The 17,447-nt window shown below is 44.0% G+C and overlaps 1 protein-coding gene across 2 annotated transcripts; it reads left to right on the top strand.

Annotated features, from left to right (window-relative positions):
* The first annotated feature begins 5,012 nt into the window (after positions 1-5,012).
* On the top strand, positions 5,013-17,150 carry NOB1 (NIN1 (RPN12) binding protein 1 homolog). 2 transcript variants are annotated; one of them, XM_032614345.1, is made up of 10 exons: positions 5,048-5,182; positions 5,304-5,436; positions 7,270-7,400; positions 9,824-9,895; positions 10,108-10,236; positions 10,331-10,531; positions 11,135-11,232; positions 13,396-13,540; positions 16,272-16,296; positions 16,426-17,150. In XM_032614345.1, exons 1-10 carry the CDS (start codon positions 5,096-5,098, stop codon positions 16,539-16,541), a joined length of 1,137 nt encoding a protein of 378 aa, XP_032470236.1. In that variant the 5' UTR covers positions 5,048-5,095; the 3' UTR covers positions 16,542-17,150. The 2 variants fall into 2 exon arrangements, with proteins under 2 accessions (XP_032470235.1, XP_032470236.1); XM_032614344.1 differs by having other exon boundaries at positions 5,013-5,182; positions 16,272-17,150.
* Positions 17,151-17,447: the final 297 nt, after the last annotated feature.

Below are 17,447 nucleotides of genomic sequence, written 5' to 3'. Positions count from 1 at the left end.
CGCTGTCACCTGACCCGGAAAAGGCTGGCCGGACCGCAGGTGTGTGCAACCTAGGCCAGGCCTGAGAACCTCTCGCCAGAAGGCCTTCTTGTCCTCTGTAGGTTTAAAAGTGAGAGGGGTTTCCACTCGCTAATGGTCTCCGAGCAATCAAATAAATTGAGGGCTCGCTGAGTTCCAGGCGCTTCATATACTCCTCCCATCAACCCCGAGGGCGGGCCTGTCTTAGCCCCATTTTACAAGTGAGAGGAAGTGTTCAATCAAGTCAGCAGATATTTATTGAACTCAGGGTTACCATATAAAATACAGGACGCCCGGTTAAATTTGAATTTTAGATAAACAACCATTAATACGTAGGTGTGCCCCAAATATTGCCTGGTACAGTACATGTTTATACTAAAAAACTACTTGTTGTTGATACCCATATTTAATTAGGCATCTTGTGTTTTAATTTGTTATGTCTGACGACCCAAAGCCTACTATGTGCCAGGCACGGTTCTAGGCTCTAGAAACACAAAAGTAGCTTTTGTGGAGCGTCCGTTCTTGTGACATGAAACAAAGGCAGAAAGGCTCCAAAACTCTTGCTGGGGGTCCATAAAGTGCCCCACCACACCGGACTAACCCCCATTTCCTTAGTATACAGAGTAGACGGACCTTTATGAACTAGAAAAAAACATTTTAAATCAGTATTCTTTACTGATGGTTGAGAACTTCAGCTTTGACAAGTTGAATGAAGGCTGAATTTTTCACTTTTAATCACCATTAACTAAAATTAATACTAATCACCTAATTAGCTCTAAGCACTGTGCACTAATTATTCTGTTATTTTTGGTTCTTCCAGTTTGGATGGATCTTGTTATGCGTACAAATGAAACTGGTTGAGCATTTAGTCTCTATTTTGCCATTCCAAATCCATCCAGGACATGGCCTTTCAAGGAGCTACAGCTCTCTCTTAACACCTTAATTCCTATCTAAAAAACTATTAAAATTTCTCTAGTAACATTGATGGGAGTTGTACTAATTCTCTTTTAGGGGAATTAGGGAAGGCCTCTTTGATTTGGTGGCATTTGAGTAGGTGTTGACCAAAAGGAAAAAAGGGACTAGGCAAGGCAGGCTCTCACTGTGCATTAAGGAAGTAAAAGCTAAATATATACCTGGACCTATAAAGGCCCTAGGTGATACCTCCCAGCCCTCCCCTTTGTTTCATCTCATCTCCAACTACTCTTTCACTCAGTACCCTGCTTCAGCCACTCTGGCCTGAGGGCCTTTGGACTGGCTTTTCCCTCTTCCTAGAAAGCTCTTTCCCCAGGTAGTCAGTTGGCTCACCCCCTCATCTCTTTCAGATGTTTTCTTAACTGTCCCTTTCAGTGAAGCCTTTCCTGATCACCCTATTTAAAATTGCAACTCATCTCTTCCTTCCCCTCCTACCAGCCCTTTCCTGCTTTATTTTTTCTCTCCGTATTTCCTCAGCTTAGCACTATCTGACTTTCATATGAATATGTGTGTATGTATGTATGTGTGTGCGTGTGTGTATATATATATATATATATGTATATCTACATATATATATATATATATGTCTGTTTCCCACTACAAAAATTATGAAGACAGGAGCTATAACTCAGCTCTCAAAGCAGTGCCTGGCCCATAGGAGGCCTCTTTAAACAATCTGTTGAATGCATAGACTTCATCAACATTTATTGAGCACTGAACTCATTGCTGAAGGTCCTACAATATAGGAGATTTTTTTTAAGACACATAAAAAATCTGAAATATGTCATCATAAAAGTGCCCTGCAAAGGTTAAAAAGTAAATTGAAATGTTCATTTAAGGAGAAAGACCCCTAAAGAAAGACCCCTGATTTCCAACCTACTTAAAGAAGACACACAATTAACTACAATGCAAAGCAGAAGTAATAACTGCTTATTGAGTGATAGAATCAAACTGTCTTAAGTATGGTGAGAAAGAAGGGTTCATATCCATCCTTGGAGAAAAATCTGATTTGGGTAATGAGGACCAGTTTACAAAGGAAACAATCGAGCTGCTTCTTGGAGACCAAGTACGCAGGGATTGGCCAGCAGAATTTTCAGGCAGAAGAGAAAACAAGGGCAAAGGCAGAGACAAGAAAGTCCAGGACACTCCCAAGAAAGTTCAGAGGAATTCTAGGGATACTTACTGATTTCATGTCATTTTTCTCTCCCCTACCCCACTGTTTTTCTCTCCCCTATCCCACTGTTTCAAGTTTTTATCTCCCCTACCCCACTGTTAAGCATATAGTTTCATAGCTTGTACATCTTCCAGTCCTGGAAGTGAAGTCAGCTCTTCACTGGCACACAAGACGTTTCTTTCATAAAGGGCCTCACATGTAAAAGTTGTCATTACCTCCAGATAAGTTATACATGGAGTTCTAAATATGTTTGAAAGTGTTAATTTGTTAAGGTAAACTGTTTCAAGTGACCATAATTTCATAATAATGTTTGAGATTTCTTCACTTTTTAAAAAACAAGGAGCTTCAAAAAATTGAAGTGTTTCAGGGTTCACTTCACTTCTGAGAGAACCTGTCCCCAGACACCCTGTGCTACCACAGGCACTACCCTCAACTCCCTGAACACTCCCTTTGGACTTTCATACCTCAATGCTTTTGCCCTACTCATCCTTCAAGATTTGGCTCCAAGGTCATAAGCTCAAAGGTGCCCCTAGACACTACACAAAATATCACTTTGTTCATAACTGTTATATCACCCAAATTGTGGTGGTATAATTTAGCTCTCAGTACTTATTTGTTCACTAAATAAGAGTCCTCCTAAGGCTTCAGTGGACTTGAAGTCTAGCGAGTGTTACAGGGAAACAGAAAAGGGATTAAACTATTACAAAAAATGACAAAAACTACAAAATGTCAAGAAACCTTTTATATTAACAAGTATTTTTAATATTTACTAGAAAGTGAATGGCTCAGAGCCTGATCTTTCTTTCCCTGGCTATTCCCCTAAATCAGTGGTTCTCAAGTGTGGCCCCAGGTTAGCAGCACCAGCATCATCTGGAACTTATTAAAAATGCAGATTCTCCTGCCCTGCCCAGACCTACTGAATCAAACTGAGGATGAACCCCAGCTATCTAGTTTTCCAAGCTCTCCAGGTGATCCTAATTCACAGTCAAGTTTCACAACACTGATCTCGATCATTCTTCTTCACCCTAGTGTCTACAGAATTATTGCCAACTTCAATAAACCTCTTTTATTGTGGAGTCTAGTTTCTATACACTCCCTCCCTTTTTAGGCAACAGGAGCAATTGAGGAAGAACTTAGAGATACGAATATTAGCGTTGAGTGGATTATATTTTCTAGGCATGAAATAAAAACTTGATTAGAGTGAGGTGAATGAATGGAGAGGAGACCCAGGCACCTCAAAACAATTCAGAAGTGACATCAATAAAGTTTAGCAAGAGTGGTATGGGTTGAGAGTGGGAATAAACATGACTCAGAGATTCTTACCTTGAGTACCTTTTTTGGTAATGCCATTCGGAAAAATAGGAACTCAACCAGTGAAGAAAGTTTAAGCGGGGGCAGGAGAGAAAACTACCTTAGTTTTAACCTTCCTCCTGAGTGAAGATGCCAAAAATTTCAGAAAGATGTGGCCAATGGCTAGGCTAGGGAATAAACAGGGATTGGACCTGTAGATTCCAAAGGCATTCCTATAATGCGATAATTGTGATAAGCCTTGGGGATAGATAGTATTGGTGAAGGAGAAAACTTAAGATACAGAGGCCAAGACAGTTCTGTGGTGGGTGCCCTGTGAGCAAGGCAGAAGAACTGACAGTGAAGGAGTGTGAGAGATCATCAGAGACACAGCGGGACCAGGATAGTGATGTAACACCAAAGTGAGGCAAGGAGACAGTCCAGAAAGAGGAAATGGTCAGCATTGTAAAATTCTGCACAGAAACTGAAAGTATAGAGAAATAAGAACAAAAAAATTTATATCATAGGGAATTCCCTGGCGGTCTAGGCACTTAGGATTTGGCACTTTCACTGCTGGGGCCGGGTTCGATCCCTGGTTGGGGAACTAAGATCCCACAAAAAAGAAAAAAAAAAATTGAGACATCTGGGGAAGGAAAAGGGATTTGGGCACCTATTAAAAGACCCCCGAGGGCAGTGAACAATTTTTGGAAGTACGATGGATAAAGTATAACCAAGGGGTGGGCTTCCCTGATGGTGCAGTGGTTGAGAGTCCGCCTGCCAATGTAGCGGACACGGGTTCGTGCCCCGGTCCGGGAAGATCCCACATGCCACGGAGCGGCTAGGCCCATGAGCCATGGCCGCTGAGCCTGCGCATCCGGAGCCTGTGCTCCACAACGGGAGAGGCCACAACAGTGAGAGGCCCGCGTACAGAAAAAAAATATATATATAACCAAGGGGTAAAAACTGGAGTGAAGACTTGACAAAGAAAGTTTAGAATAACTCAACACCTCTGAAGGTGGATGACCGAAAACTCAAGTCATCATTCAGCCAAAATTCGCCAGCATGAATTTCTAATAGACCAGATCTCATAATTATGGAATCTCAGCAAGGAATTATGAGCCTTGCTTATGTAAGTGGCGTAAGAGATCCTGGACCCAAGGTGCTCAAAATGAAGCGGGGGTAAGTAAGCAAGCAGCGGTCGGTATGGCACAGTAGTAAGAAAGCGGCTCTGAGTCGGTTTGTTTCAGTGTTAATCTCGATACCTCACTAACTACCCATGTTAGTTGGGCCTAGTTTTCCTGAGCAGCTACCCCTTACCCGTAAAATAGTACCTATTTCATAGGGTTGTTGTGATCTTTAAATTAGGGCCTCTGTATTGATTGTTAACAATGAAACTAATACAGACTATTTGCGTTTAAGCGTAAAGAAGGCGCTAAGGAGCAGACGCCAAAGCGAATTTCCTCGGGTGGACCCCCGCCCCTCCCAAGGTTTGACCCCGCCCACACCTCCCAGGCAGATGGGGCGGCCTCACCGCGCATGCGCTCGGAGAGCCCTGAGCCGGAAGATGCTGCCGCGGCTGCTCTTCCCGGCTCCCAGAGGCCCAGATTGGGACAGAGGGGCGGGCGCAAATCTGCATGCGCATGCATGCTCCGGCCTACATGGGCCAAGATGGCGCCGGTGGAGCACGTTGTAGCCGATGCAGGGGCTTTCCTGCGGGACGCGGCTCTGCAGGTACAGGGAGCTCCGGCGGAGAGGAGCGGGGTCTGGGCTGGTGGCCCCTAAAGGAGCTTGGGAAATCGGGCAGCGCGCTGCGTGGTGCGGGCGGGTGTGAGTTGGGCCGGTCTCCCCTCAGGACATCGGGAAGAACATCTACACCATTCGGGATGTGGTCAGCGAGATTCGGGATAAGGCCACGCGCAGGCGGCTCGCAGTCCTGCCCTACGAGCTACGTTTCAGGGAGCCCTTCCCGGAATACGTGCGGCTGGGTGAGTGTCTCTGCCCGGTGTTAATGGCGAAGCTGGTTCCCGGGTTGCTGACTGAACCTGCTATGGTTCTAGTCGGAGTCTGGATACTTTATCAGAGTTGATTTAGAAACTGCACGGTCGGGCAGAAATACAGACACAGATGGAGAGAACAAACGTATGGACACCAAGGGGGGAAAGTGGCAGGGGGTGGTGGTGATGGGGGTGGTGGGATGAATTGGGAGATTGGGATTGACATGTATACACTAATATGTGTATAAAATGGATAACTAATAACCTGCTGTATAAAAAAATAAATAAAATTCAAAAATTCAAAAAATAAGTAAATAAAAGAAACTCCACGGTCTAGGAGACCGTGGTGGGAGAGAGGAGTTCTGGGTCATGAGTCAGCCAGGCCTTGCCAGTTACTAGTTATGTGCCCTTGGGAATATCACTCAGACGCTCTAGGCCTCGGTTGCCTCCATCTGTAAAGTGGGATTAACAGTACCTACCCGAGGGGTTGCTGGGAGCATTAAATGAGGAATAATGTCACTCAGCAGTGTCCAGCGCTTTGTAAGTATTCAGTAAATTCGTTTGGATTAAAAATAGAAGATGGGAGGGAGCTGCAAGAAGGAGGAGATATGGGGATATATGTATATGTATAGCTGATTCACTTTGTTATACAGCAAAAACTAACCATTGTAAAGCAATTATACTCCAATAAAGATGTTAAAAAGATTAAGAAAAAAATAGAAGAACCCAGATCTCTTACTCTCGCCCATTTCTTTTCAGTAGATAAGAGTGATGACTGTTTTGGATATGGAGGCCAGCCTCAAATCAGAAAAAGGGATGGCTTTTAGGCCTTACATTAGTCCTGAAAGAAAACTAAACAACTCTCACTTGGCTTAGGAGTCAGCGTTGTTCTCTTGTAGGGATCAAGGCGGTGATCCTGCCCAGGAAAGGACCTAGGTGATTGGAAGTGTTTTAGGGTTTAAAGGCCTGATAATGGAGATGTTGTTACCTACACTATTTGTGACTTCTTTAGCTTTCTCCAGCATCCTAGCTGTGTGATCTTTGACAAGTTACTTAATCTTTTTGAGGAAATACTAACAGTACTTACTTCATAAGATTGGGCTGAAACATTCCCACTCCTGGGCATATATCCAGACAAAACTATAGTAATTCAAAAAGATACATGCACTCCTATATTCATAGCAGCACTATTCACAATAGCCAAGACATGGAAACAACCTAAATGTCCATTGATGATGAACAGATAAAGAAGATATGGTACATGTATGCAATGGAATACTACTCAGCCACAAAAAATAACAAAATAATGCCATTTGCAGCAACATGGATGTAACTAGAGATTATCATACTAAGTGAAGTCAGAAAGAGAAAGACAAATAACCATATGATATGACTTATATGTGGAATCTAAAATATGACACAAATGAACCTTTCTGAAATAGAAACAGAATCACAGACATAGAAGGGGAAGGGGGTTGGGGGAGGTTGGGGTGAGCAGATGTAAGCTTTTATATATAAAATGGATAAACAACAAGGTGCTACTGTATAGCACAGACAGCTATATTCAATATCCAATGATAACCATAATGGAAAAGAATATTTTAAAAAGGAATGTATGTATATGTATAACTGAATTACTTTGCTGTGCAGCAGTAATTAACAACATTGTAAATCAACTATACTTCAGTTTAAAAAAAAAAAAGATTTGGGGCTTCCGTTTTTCTTGGGATACTGATCCTAAGTTCTTTTTATACTTTCATTATGGTTATCCAAGGTCATATAGCTCTTTGCTTTTAACTGAAGTTGGGAATCTCTTGTTTACAGTGACTGAGTTTTCAAAGAAAACTGGAGACTATCCCAGCCTCTCTGCCACAGATATCCAAGTACTGGCACTTACCTACCAGCTGGAAGCAGAGTTTGTTGGGGTGTCTCACCTAAAACAAGAACCAGAAAAGGTAAATAAGAAAGATTGTTGGTTTTATCTGTTTTAACTTTGTTTTTTTTTTTTTTTTTTTTTTTTGCGGTACGTGGGCCTCTCACTGTTGTGGCCTCTCCCGTTGCGGAGCACACACTCCGGACACGCAGGCTCAGTGGCCATGCTCACGGGCCCAGCCGCTCCGCGGCATGTGGGATCTTCCTGGACTGGGGCACAAACCTGTGTCCCCTGCATCGGCAGGCAGACTCTCAACCACTGCGCCACCAGGGAAGCCCTGTTTTAACTTTTATTATGAGAACTATCAGATGTACAGAAGTAGAGGGAATAGTATAATGGACCCAGTGTCCCCATCATCCTGCCTCCACAGTTGTCAACTCATGATCTGTTTTCATCTTTACCCAACCCCAGCCCTGAATATTTTGAACTCAGACAGCCTAACATTTCACTGATAGATATTTCTTGGTGTGTCTCTAAAGGTAAGGTATGTCTCTAAAAAAAATAACCACAAAACCAATATTACACCTACACAGAATTAATAGTAATTCCCTGATATCATCAAATATCCAATCTGTGTTCACATTTCGCAATTATTTTATAAAATTTTTTTAATAGTTTACTTGTTTGGATCAGGATCCAGATAAGGTTCATACGTTGCAATTAGCAAACATGTCTCAGTCTTGACCTGTAGGTTCTTGGTAACATTGGTTATTTTAAAATGCAGGGACTTCCCTGCTGGCACAGTGGTTAAGACTCTACACTCCCAGTGCAGGGGGTCCAGGTTCAGTCCCTGCTCAGGGAACTAGATCCCCATGCTGCAACTAAGAATTTGCATGCCACACTAAGGAGCCCGCCTGTCGCAACTAAGACCTGGTGCAACCAAATAGATAAACTAAATTAAAATAATAAAATGCAGAAAGAGTAAAAATATTCTCATTTTTTTTGGCTGTGTTGGGTCTTTGTTGCTGCGGGCAGGGTTTCTCTAGTTGTGGCGAGCGGGGGCTGCTCTTCATTGCGGTGTACGGGCTCTAGGTGCGCAGGCCTCAGTAGTTGTGGCTCACGGGCTCTAGAGCACAGGCTCAGTAGTTGTCGTGCACGGGCTTAGTTGCTCCATGGCATGTGGGATCTTTCTGGACCAGGGCTTGAACCTGTGTCTCCTGCATTGGCAGGCAGATTCTTAACCACTGCGCCGTCAGGGAAGCCCCTCTCACTAGTTTTTTAAAAATAGAATTCTTTTCCAGAAGCAAGCAAGAAAGAACACTTTAAATGATTACCATTTTTTTCAACTCTTGCTACCTTCAAAATTCTGGGTTCCTGTTGTGCTTTTAGGGACTTGTCCAGCTTGGCTAAGTTGAAGAGACTAATGGTTTTGTGCCTGGACCCCATTACCTGTTTCTAGGCCAGAGGATTTTGAAAGATAGATTATTAACCTTATACTGAAATAAGTAATTTCAAGTAGTGTTTGCAGAGAATTACTTGATCTCCACTGTCTTAAGGTCCTCAGAACTGTAGTGGGCTCATGATTCTATTCTAGGCAGAACTGCCTTCACTTGTTTTCAACCAAGTGTAGAGTCCTCCAGTCCAAGAAGTCTAAAAGTGATGCCTAAAATATAGACATCTGTGTGTCACCAGAATGTTTTGGGGCGATGGGAGTGAAGGGAATAGTTTCATATAAACTCTGACTTTGTGGCTCAGCTGGGTTTCTGCTTTGGCATCTGTCAATTTGAGATTCCTAAAAATTGCCCTTTCCTGCAGTCTTTTGGGCAGGAATTAGCTATTTTGTATCAGAAGCTTTAAAACAGCCTGTCTTTTGACCCAGCAATTCCACTCTTAGGCATTTATCCTAAGGATATAACCAAAGATACTTCCAAGTTTTACACATAATGATGTTCATTAAACCTTTATGTCTAGGGACAAAAAAGAAATGTCCTGAAGTGGTTATTTGGTAGTAGGGGAATCCCTGAATAATTCTTTACGGGCTTCCCTGGTGGCTCAGTGGTTAAAAATCCGCCTGCCAATGCAGGGGACACGGGTTCAGCCCTGGTCTGGGAAGATCCCACATGCCGCAGAGCTACTGAGCCCATGCACCACAACTACTGAGCCTGCGCTCTAGAGCCCATGCTCCGCAACAAGAGAAACCACTGCAGTGAGAAGCCTGCGCACCGCAATGAAGAGGAGCCCCTGCTCACCGCAACTAGGGAAAAGGCCACACGCAGCAACAAAGACCCAATACAGCCAAAAATAAAAAAATTTATTTTTTAAAAAAATTCTTTACATATATTTTTATGTTTCCCACTTTTTAAAAAACATTGAATATCTTTTATTTCAATAACCAGGGGGAACTATTTTGTTTTCTGTTTTTTTAAAAAAATTACTCTTCCATGTTGAATTTTCAACCTGCATTTCTTTGCTTAGAGCTGTCACTTTTTTCTTTTCTTTTTAAAGGTTAAAGTGAGTTCATCAATTCAGCACCCAGAAACTCCTCTACACATTTCTGGTTTCCATCTGCCCTCAAAGGTAATTTCTTAGACAGGCCAGCCAGGCTCTTCATGCTCTTTTCTGTTACATGTCAGATCTCCACAAATTGTCTGTTTAGAGGGAACCAAATTTACCTAGACAGATAGCATAGTTTGTCCATCCTTGTCTGATCTGGCTTGTATATCGTATATCATTTCATTTATAACCCTCTCAATTTTCAGGTTTTAAAATTATTTTTCTTTTAACTTCAGCCTAAACCCGCACGAGGAACAGTAGAACATGGACACCCAGTCGGTGAGCCTGAGGACCTAGAATTCAGTTCCTTTGTGTTCTGGAGAAATCCTTTGCCTAATATTGATCATGAACTGCAGGAGCTGCTGGTAAGGCCCTGCTTTATGATCTCCTGATGACAACAGACTAGCGTCTCCCAGCTGCTCCTTTGGGCGAGAAGTTTGAATTCTGTTAACGTTTCAGATTGACAAAGGTGAGGCTATTCCAAGTGAGGAAGAGAACGAAGAGAATGGATTTGAAGAAAGGAAGGACCAAGACAGTGATGAGGACGGGGGTGGGTGGATAACCCCCAGCAACATCAAGCAGGTCCAGCAGGAGATGAAGCAGTGTGCCATCCCGAAGGATGTGCGGGTCGGCTGTGTGACTACAGACTTCGCCATGCAGGTGGGTGGAATGGGCATCGGCTGGCCCTGGGCTTGGTGTCATACCTGTTACAGGCAGTGGTCCTTTGGAGGTTTGGGGGTGTGTACAGGGCTGTTGTGTAATGCTTCTTTTCCTGGCTCTAGAAACTGCCTGTGCTCTTTGGTAATTTTTAGTTTTGCTTGGAGGTTAGGGAATCATAATATACCTACAGAATGTATGTGGTATATTAAATTTCTGATGTTCAGTATTCATGATCTGTTGCTGCTTTTCTTTCAGTGTGTGTAACGTCCTGTGCTCAGTTAAGTATTTGGAGACTGTAGAGGTTTTGAGTCCAGAAATGAGTATATTTGCTCTCACACAATAAATGTCTCTGTTAAGAGAGATTGCTAAAGGAGGCCTTGGCGAAATGATGATCTCGGTCCATGGCACCTGAGAGAAGAAAAATCTGGGTCCTTGTCCTAGTTTACATGTCTTGAGAGGTATCCTAAGCTTGCTTTTCTTTAGTAGAAGCCCTTTATGAGCCAAACCAGGGTTTGGGAAGTTCTTTTACCTGTGATTATGCAGATATTAAACAGTTCTTGGTTTTGCTATGAGTTCAGTCTCCCTTTAACTTGTTGGTTGCAGAATGTCCTGCTCCAGATGGGGCTGCATGTGCTGGCCGTGAACGGCATGCTGATCCGCGAGGCCCGGAGCTACATCTTGCGGTGCCACGGCTGTTTCAAGTATGTAGCCAATAACCTGGGCTCAGTGCCCCTCTGTTGAACACTCCTCTGTTCCTAAACCTTCTAGAGACTTCTTGAAGGAGAGCCTTGCCTTGGGTACAGGCATTCCCTCCACCTTGTCATTCCTACTCAGGCCAGGTTCTGCCCCCACCAGGGCACTGAAAGCCCTGGGACAGAGGTGGCCAGTGACCTCCCACCTGACAAAGCCAGGGCGGGTGTTTTTTGTCCTTACCTTTGTGTATAGGATTAAGGGTGTGGGTTCTGGAGCAAAGAGCCCTAGTCGTTTAGCAGTAAGTGCCAAAATGTTTATGGATGGGATAACGTCTGGGACTTGCTTTGAAATAAAACAGAAGTGGGAGGAATGGGTGAGGGTAGAGATGAAGCTGGGTGATGGGTCCATGAGGGTTCATTGTGCTCTTTGGTTTACTTCATGTTTGAAATTTTCTGTTTAAAAAAAAAGTGGACTCTGGATCCAGACTAAGTGGGTTCCAATCCAGATTCTGTCTCCTAGTAGCTGTGTGACTTTGCAGAAGTTGGTCAGCTTCTCTGTACCTCAGATGATTCTTATGTAAAATTAGAAAGGTGGTTGTGAGGAACTAGGGAGATCGTCACATAAAAGAGTGCTTGTCTGGCGCATAGGAAGTGCTCCGTTGAGGTGAACTGTTTAGTTCATTGACCATGCAGTCCTCCCCATTTCTTTTCTGCCTCATGAATTGGTTTTTCTCGTGGTGAGGGCTGGTGGTGTGTGGAGAGGCCCCCGGATCCGAGATCTGGTTGGAATGTAAGAGACTATACTGCAGCCCTGCTGTTGAGTGAAGCGTGGCCCTGGGAACTTGGTGGCTTCCAGCCTTTCCACAGATTCAGTCTAGACATGGTAGCCATCATGTCAGGTATCTGGTGGAGCCCCTTACTGTGGAGGCCTGTGTGCACTGCTTTCCAAAGCAGTAAGGTGTCTCTCCCTGTGTCCCCAGTGCTGTTCCACTGACGGTGGAGTAGCCTGGATGAAGCCCTCCCCCACGTGGCTCGGGGCCCATCTCTATTACCGTCCTCTGCAGGTCTGCTGGGGAGCCACTCCTCAAAACTGCCTCTGCATTCTTTGAATCTTTAGTGTTTAAACATGCCAGGCTCATGTCGGTAAAGCTTTTTGCTTCATGAAATCTCATTTCCCCCATTGTCCTTTGTTACAAAAGCTCTAAGTTCCTCAAATTAACATTCGTTCTTAGAAACACTTGGAAATGTTCTCCATTCTTGTTAGATTAACCCCAGTGACTGAGTGGTTTCTTGCACAAAATAATTATTTCCTAGCCCCTGTTGCTTAGTTCACTCGCAGAGACTTCAGGAAAGGGCTTGGCTTCTCCAGCAGTTTCACGCAGCTCTTGTGTCCTTACCACTGGGAACTGAGGGAGAATTCCTCAAGGACAGACACCAGGGCTCCTGCTTGGTCCCTGACAACAGCAGCTTTGCCTGTTCAGGGTCCCTCGCTGGGCCTTGAGCGGGTGGGAGAGAGGCAAGGCCTGTGGGTCTGCCTCAGCACCCACACCCATTTAATCATAGTAGCTTTGATAGTGTGTCCTGTTGGTTAGTAAATTCTCAGCACCTCCAGAGCCACCTCCTGGCTTAATGCCTAGGCTGATACTTGGGCACAAGGTATTCAGAAATAGTTGAGTAATGTAATAATATGACCCTTGAGAAAGTATGGTGGTGGTAAGAGCACTGACTTTGGAGCCAGATTCCCTGGGCTTATACCTGCCACTTACTAGCTCTGTGACCTTGAGCAAGCTACCTTACCTTGCCTTCGTTTCCCCATCCGTAAAATGGAGATATATTAACTTCATAGGGTTATTTTGACATTAAACTTGTGGAATAATGCCTAACAAAATTCAGTAAGAGTTCATTATTACTGTAACAACATCCTGCTCAGTTTTCTTACTTACTAACTTGCTCCTTATGTCATTTACCTTTGCTGTGGGAGCTGTGCAGCAGCAGTGTGCTTATATCAGCAGCGTGAGGGCAGGTGGCCTTGGTCTGGGATGTGTGCGGTGCAGTCCAGCCTGTCCCCATTTCTTGTGTCTCCTCCTCTGAGGCCCGAGACTCACCTTGCGCTCTGGGGATGGGGTTTGCTGCCTCTGACTCCAGTGTGATGCATCTCCTTTGTTTCTGCAGGACAACATCTGACATGAGCAGAGTGTTCTGTGCACAGTGTGGAAACAAGACACTGAAGAAGGTGTCTGTGACCGTCAGCGACGATGGAACCCTGTGCATGCACTTTTCCCGCAACCCTAAGGTGCTGAATCCTCGGGGCCTCCGGGTGAGTGGCGCATCTCCCGCTCCCCTAACAGCAGGGCCCAGGTCGGGGAAGCGAGACCTTTTAGCACCAGGATCGAAATGATCAGAGAGGACAAACAGACCCTCCTGGTTTCTAAAGATAGTTATTGAAAGCCTGTTATCCAGGGACCAAGGCAGGTGGGGGAGAGCTCACAACTCAACCTCCCTGTGAGGTTTTTGAGGAGTTTGCAGTCTAAGGAGAAATAACCAGTAATTCCACACGGTAAAAAGCAAGGTCCAAATATATGTGGGTTCAAAGAGGGATGGTTTGCAGGACGGTGGAGGATGGATTTGTGTGGGAATTTGAGGATGGGTAGAATGTCTAGAAGCTTCAAGAACCACAAGGGAAGGTTGTGTAAATACTCAGCACAAGAGAGTCCTGGGCTGGATACACAGCGGGGTGGATTTGTTTTGAGGAATCAGGAGAGAAGGGTTGACAGGCAGGCAAGTATGAGTGTGGCTGACCTGGCTCTGAGTTCTCCAGGTATGGTGCATGCCACTAACGTTAGAAAGGTTGTTTTTTTTAACTTTCTATTTTGAAATAATTTTTTTTAATGGTATCTCATAGTTTTTTTTTTTTTTAATAAAAAGTTGCCAAAAATAGTACAAATAATTCCCATTTAGCTTTCACTTAGATTTCCCAATTTAATCATTCACTATATTTGCTTTATCATTTATATTTTTTCTTTTCCCCTAAACCATCTGAGAGTAAATTATGCATGACGCCCTTTTGCACCTAGATACTTGTGTGTGTTTCCTGAAACAAGGACTTCGTCTTAGATACCCACAATACAATTACCAAAACCAAGAAGTTAACATTACTTCAATACTATCTAATCTATGGACCATATTCAGACTTTTTTTTTTTTGAGTTTATTAATTAATTTATTTATTTTGCTGTGTTGGGTCTTCGTTTCTGTGCGAGGGCTTTCTCTAGTTGTGGCAAGTGGGGGCCACTCTTCATTGTGCTGCACGGGCCTCTCACTATCATGGCCTCTTTTGTTGTGGAGCACAGGCTCCAGACGCACAGGCTCAGTAGTTGTGGCTCATGGGCCTAGTTGCTCCACGGCATGTGGGATCTTCCCAGACCAGGGCTCGAACCTGTGTCCCCTGCATTAGCAGGCAGACTCTCAACCACTGTGCCACCAGGGAAGCTCCAGACTTTTTTTTTTTTTCTGGCTGTGCCACGTGGCACGTGGGATCTTAGTTCCCCAACTAAGGATCGAACGCATGCCCCCTGCATTGGAAGTGCAGAGTCGTAACCACTGGACAGCCAGGAGAGTCCTTAGACCATATTCAAACTTTGCCAGATTTCTTTTACAGCAAGAGAAAGGGGTTTGTTTGGGGTCCAGGATCCAGTCTAGGATCACATGTTGCATTTCACTGTTGCATTTCATTGTCCTGTCTCCTTAGTCTCTTTTAAACTGAAGTCGTTTCTCAGGTCTGCTGTCTTTCATGACCTTGACAGTTCTGAACAGTTTTGAAGAGTACAAAGCAGTTACTTTGTAGACTCTCCCTTACCTTGGGTTTGTCTGGTGTTTCCTCCTGGTTAGATTCAGGCTGTGTCCAGTTTACTGCTGATAATAACTCTGATCACTTAGTTGGAGGTTTCTTGTGTAACCACAATATAATTAACAAAACCAAGATCACCAAATTTCCTGTAAGGTTATTATTCGTGATTAATAAGTAACTTAGAGAAAGATAGTCTGATACTGTGTGAATACTGTTTCTCATCAAACTTTTACTGGTTAAAGTCATCTGAATCAGTTTTTACAATGAAGGTTGCCAAATGGTGATTTTCTAATTGCATCGTTTCTTCTCCATATTTATTACTTGGCATTCTGCTGTAAAGAGGAACTTTCCCATATATCATTTATATGAGTGTGGTCGCATGTATTTTTATTGTAGTCTGTAGGCTGTGATCCATTGCTATCCTTATTTATTTTGATACTCAAACTGTTCATGGAGCCCCTTCAGGATGGCTTCTGTGTCTTTTTGATGTGCCCCAGTTATTCTTTGAACAATTTTACTTTCTGGCACAGCAAGCTGTTCCGACCCTTATACCTCCCTGCCTGTGCCCTGGAATCAGCCATTTCTCTAAGGAGCTCTTAAGTTTTTAGAAGCAAAGATCTGGACACTGGACAGTGGGTATGCTTATTGTCCTAGGGTGGCATTAATTCTAGGTCCACAGTAGACAAAGATGGGAAATATTATATATAAATACACATATTAATACTTTTTCTCTTACCTGTATTAAAAATTGAATTTATAACTTCAGATTCAGTTCAACACCACAGAGTTCATTCTAGCCCTCCCTCTAATATCCATAACACCCTTCATAACACCATTTTCCATAATTATAATTTTGTTCAACTGGAGTGTGTGTGTGTGTGGTTATTTCAGAAGTGCTAACCTATACCATTATGAAAATGGTACCTGCCTACTAGGGTTCTGTGTTTTAGTGTAATTCTTTCTGTCTTTTGTTGAGGGAATGTAGTCACAGTACTGTGTTGCTTTTCATCTGTGAGGTGAGAGTAGGCTCAAGTGGGAAGATGCATGTCATGTACTCAGTGCACAGTAGGCAGTGACGATAGACTCCGTTGGTGTCGTCTGCCTGCGTGCAGAGTTGTCAGGTAAGCTTTATGTAACAGGATCTGATGTGCATAAATACGAATCCCCGTCCTCCTAATGGCCTTTCCTCATCTTATTTGCAGTATTCACTCCCCACTCCCAAAGGGGGTAAGTACGCCATCAACCCCCACCTGACCGAGGACCAGCGCTTCCCTCAGCTGCGACTTTCCCGGAAGGCCAGGCAGAAAACTGACGTGTTTGCCCCTGACTACATAGCTGGGGTGTCTCCCTTTGCAGAGAATGACATCTCCAGCCGGTCAGCTACCTTGCAGGTCCGAGACAGCACCTTGGGAGCCGGCAGGAGACGGTTAAATCCCAATGCTTCCAGAAAGAAGTTTGTGAAGAAAAGGTGAAGCGTGAGCTCCACAGGCAAGCTGGACTGATAGCTGTGACTGCCCAGGAGACCCATGTCTCAGGTCCCCAGCTGTGCCAACTCCACAACCACTTGGACACAGAAGAGGCCTGGCTTCCATAGTGCTGCCCCAGGACTCACTGTGGTGCCTCGGGTTGGGTTTGTGATGGAACCTGCCATCCCTTGGCCTGTGTGTATCCAGGAGGTTTATGTGAACATTGTGACCTGACTTACTTGGACATGGACAGCTGCAAGAGCAAAGGATTCCAGCACCAACAAGTTTGCAACAACCAGCCACACCCCTTCCCTCTTTAGTATAAAAGAAGCCTGAATTCTGACTCAGGTAAGATGGTTCTTTGGGACAGGAGTCCACCATCTTCTTGGTCTGCTGGCTTTCCGAATAAAGTTGCTGTTCCTTGCCCCAACAACTTGTCTCTTGATTTATTGGCCTGTCATGCAGTGAGCAGTATGAGCTTGGACTCAGTAACTCCTTCTACCTATAAAAGTCCTTTATTTTGTACAGCTCCTTGGAGCTCCTTTCATTGTGCTAGATGGGATACTGCCTGATTCATGAATCATTAAATAAAGCCAATAAGAGCTTTGAAATTTACCCAGTTGATTTTTGTATTTTAAGTTTTGGTAGTAGTGGTGGGATCTGAAGACTCCTGATGACTTCATAGACAACAAGAAATACACGTGTTGATATCCACAAATGCTTTGAGTTCTTTTTTTTTTTTTTGGCCAGGCTGTGCAGTATGTGGGATCTTAGTTCCCTGACCAGGGATTGAACTTGTACCCCCTGCAGTGGAAGTGCAGAGTCTTAATCACTGGACCGCCAGGGAAGTCCCTGAGTTCTCTTTCTTTGTCACTGTTTCTGAGGGCCGTGGGTAAGTTCCTCTTGATACGA

The sequence above is a fragment of the Phocoena sinus genome, chromosome 19 (assembly GCF_008692025.1).
Source record: "Phocoena sinus isolate mPhoSin1 chromosome 19, mPhoSin1.pri, whole genome shotgun sequence".
Lineage (NCBI taxonomy): Eukaryota > Metazoa > Chordata > Mammalia > Artiodactyla > Phocoenidae > Phocoena > Phocoena sinus.
This window is presented reverse-complemented; position numbering and strand designations above follow the sequence as displayed.

What these genes read in the sequence shown, in the direction of transcription:
- NOB1 (XM_032614344.1), top strand. Translation starts at nt 5,096, where the DNA reads ATGCTCCGGCCTACATGGGCCAAGATGGCGCCGGTGGAGCACGTTGTA. An exon ending in TAAAACAAGAACCAGAAAAG is followed by an intron (nt 7,401 to 9,823) that starts GTAAATAAGAAA and finishes TTCTTTTTAAAG; the next exon opens with GTTAAAGTGAGTTCATCAAT. An exon ending in CTACAGACTTCGCCATGCAG is followed by an intron (nt 10,532 to 11,134) that starts GTGGGTGGAATG and finishes TGTTGGTTGCAG; the next exon opens with AATGTCCTGCTCCAGATGGG.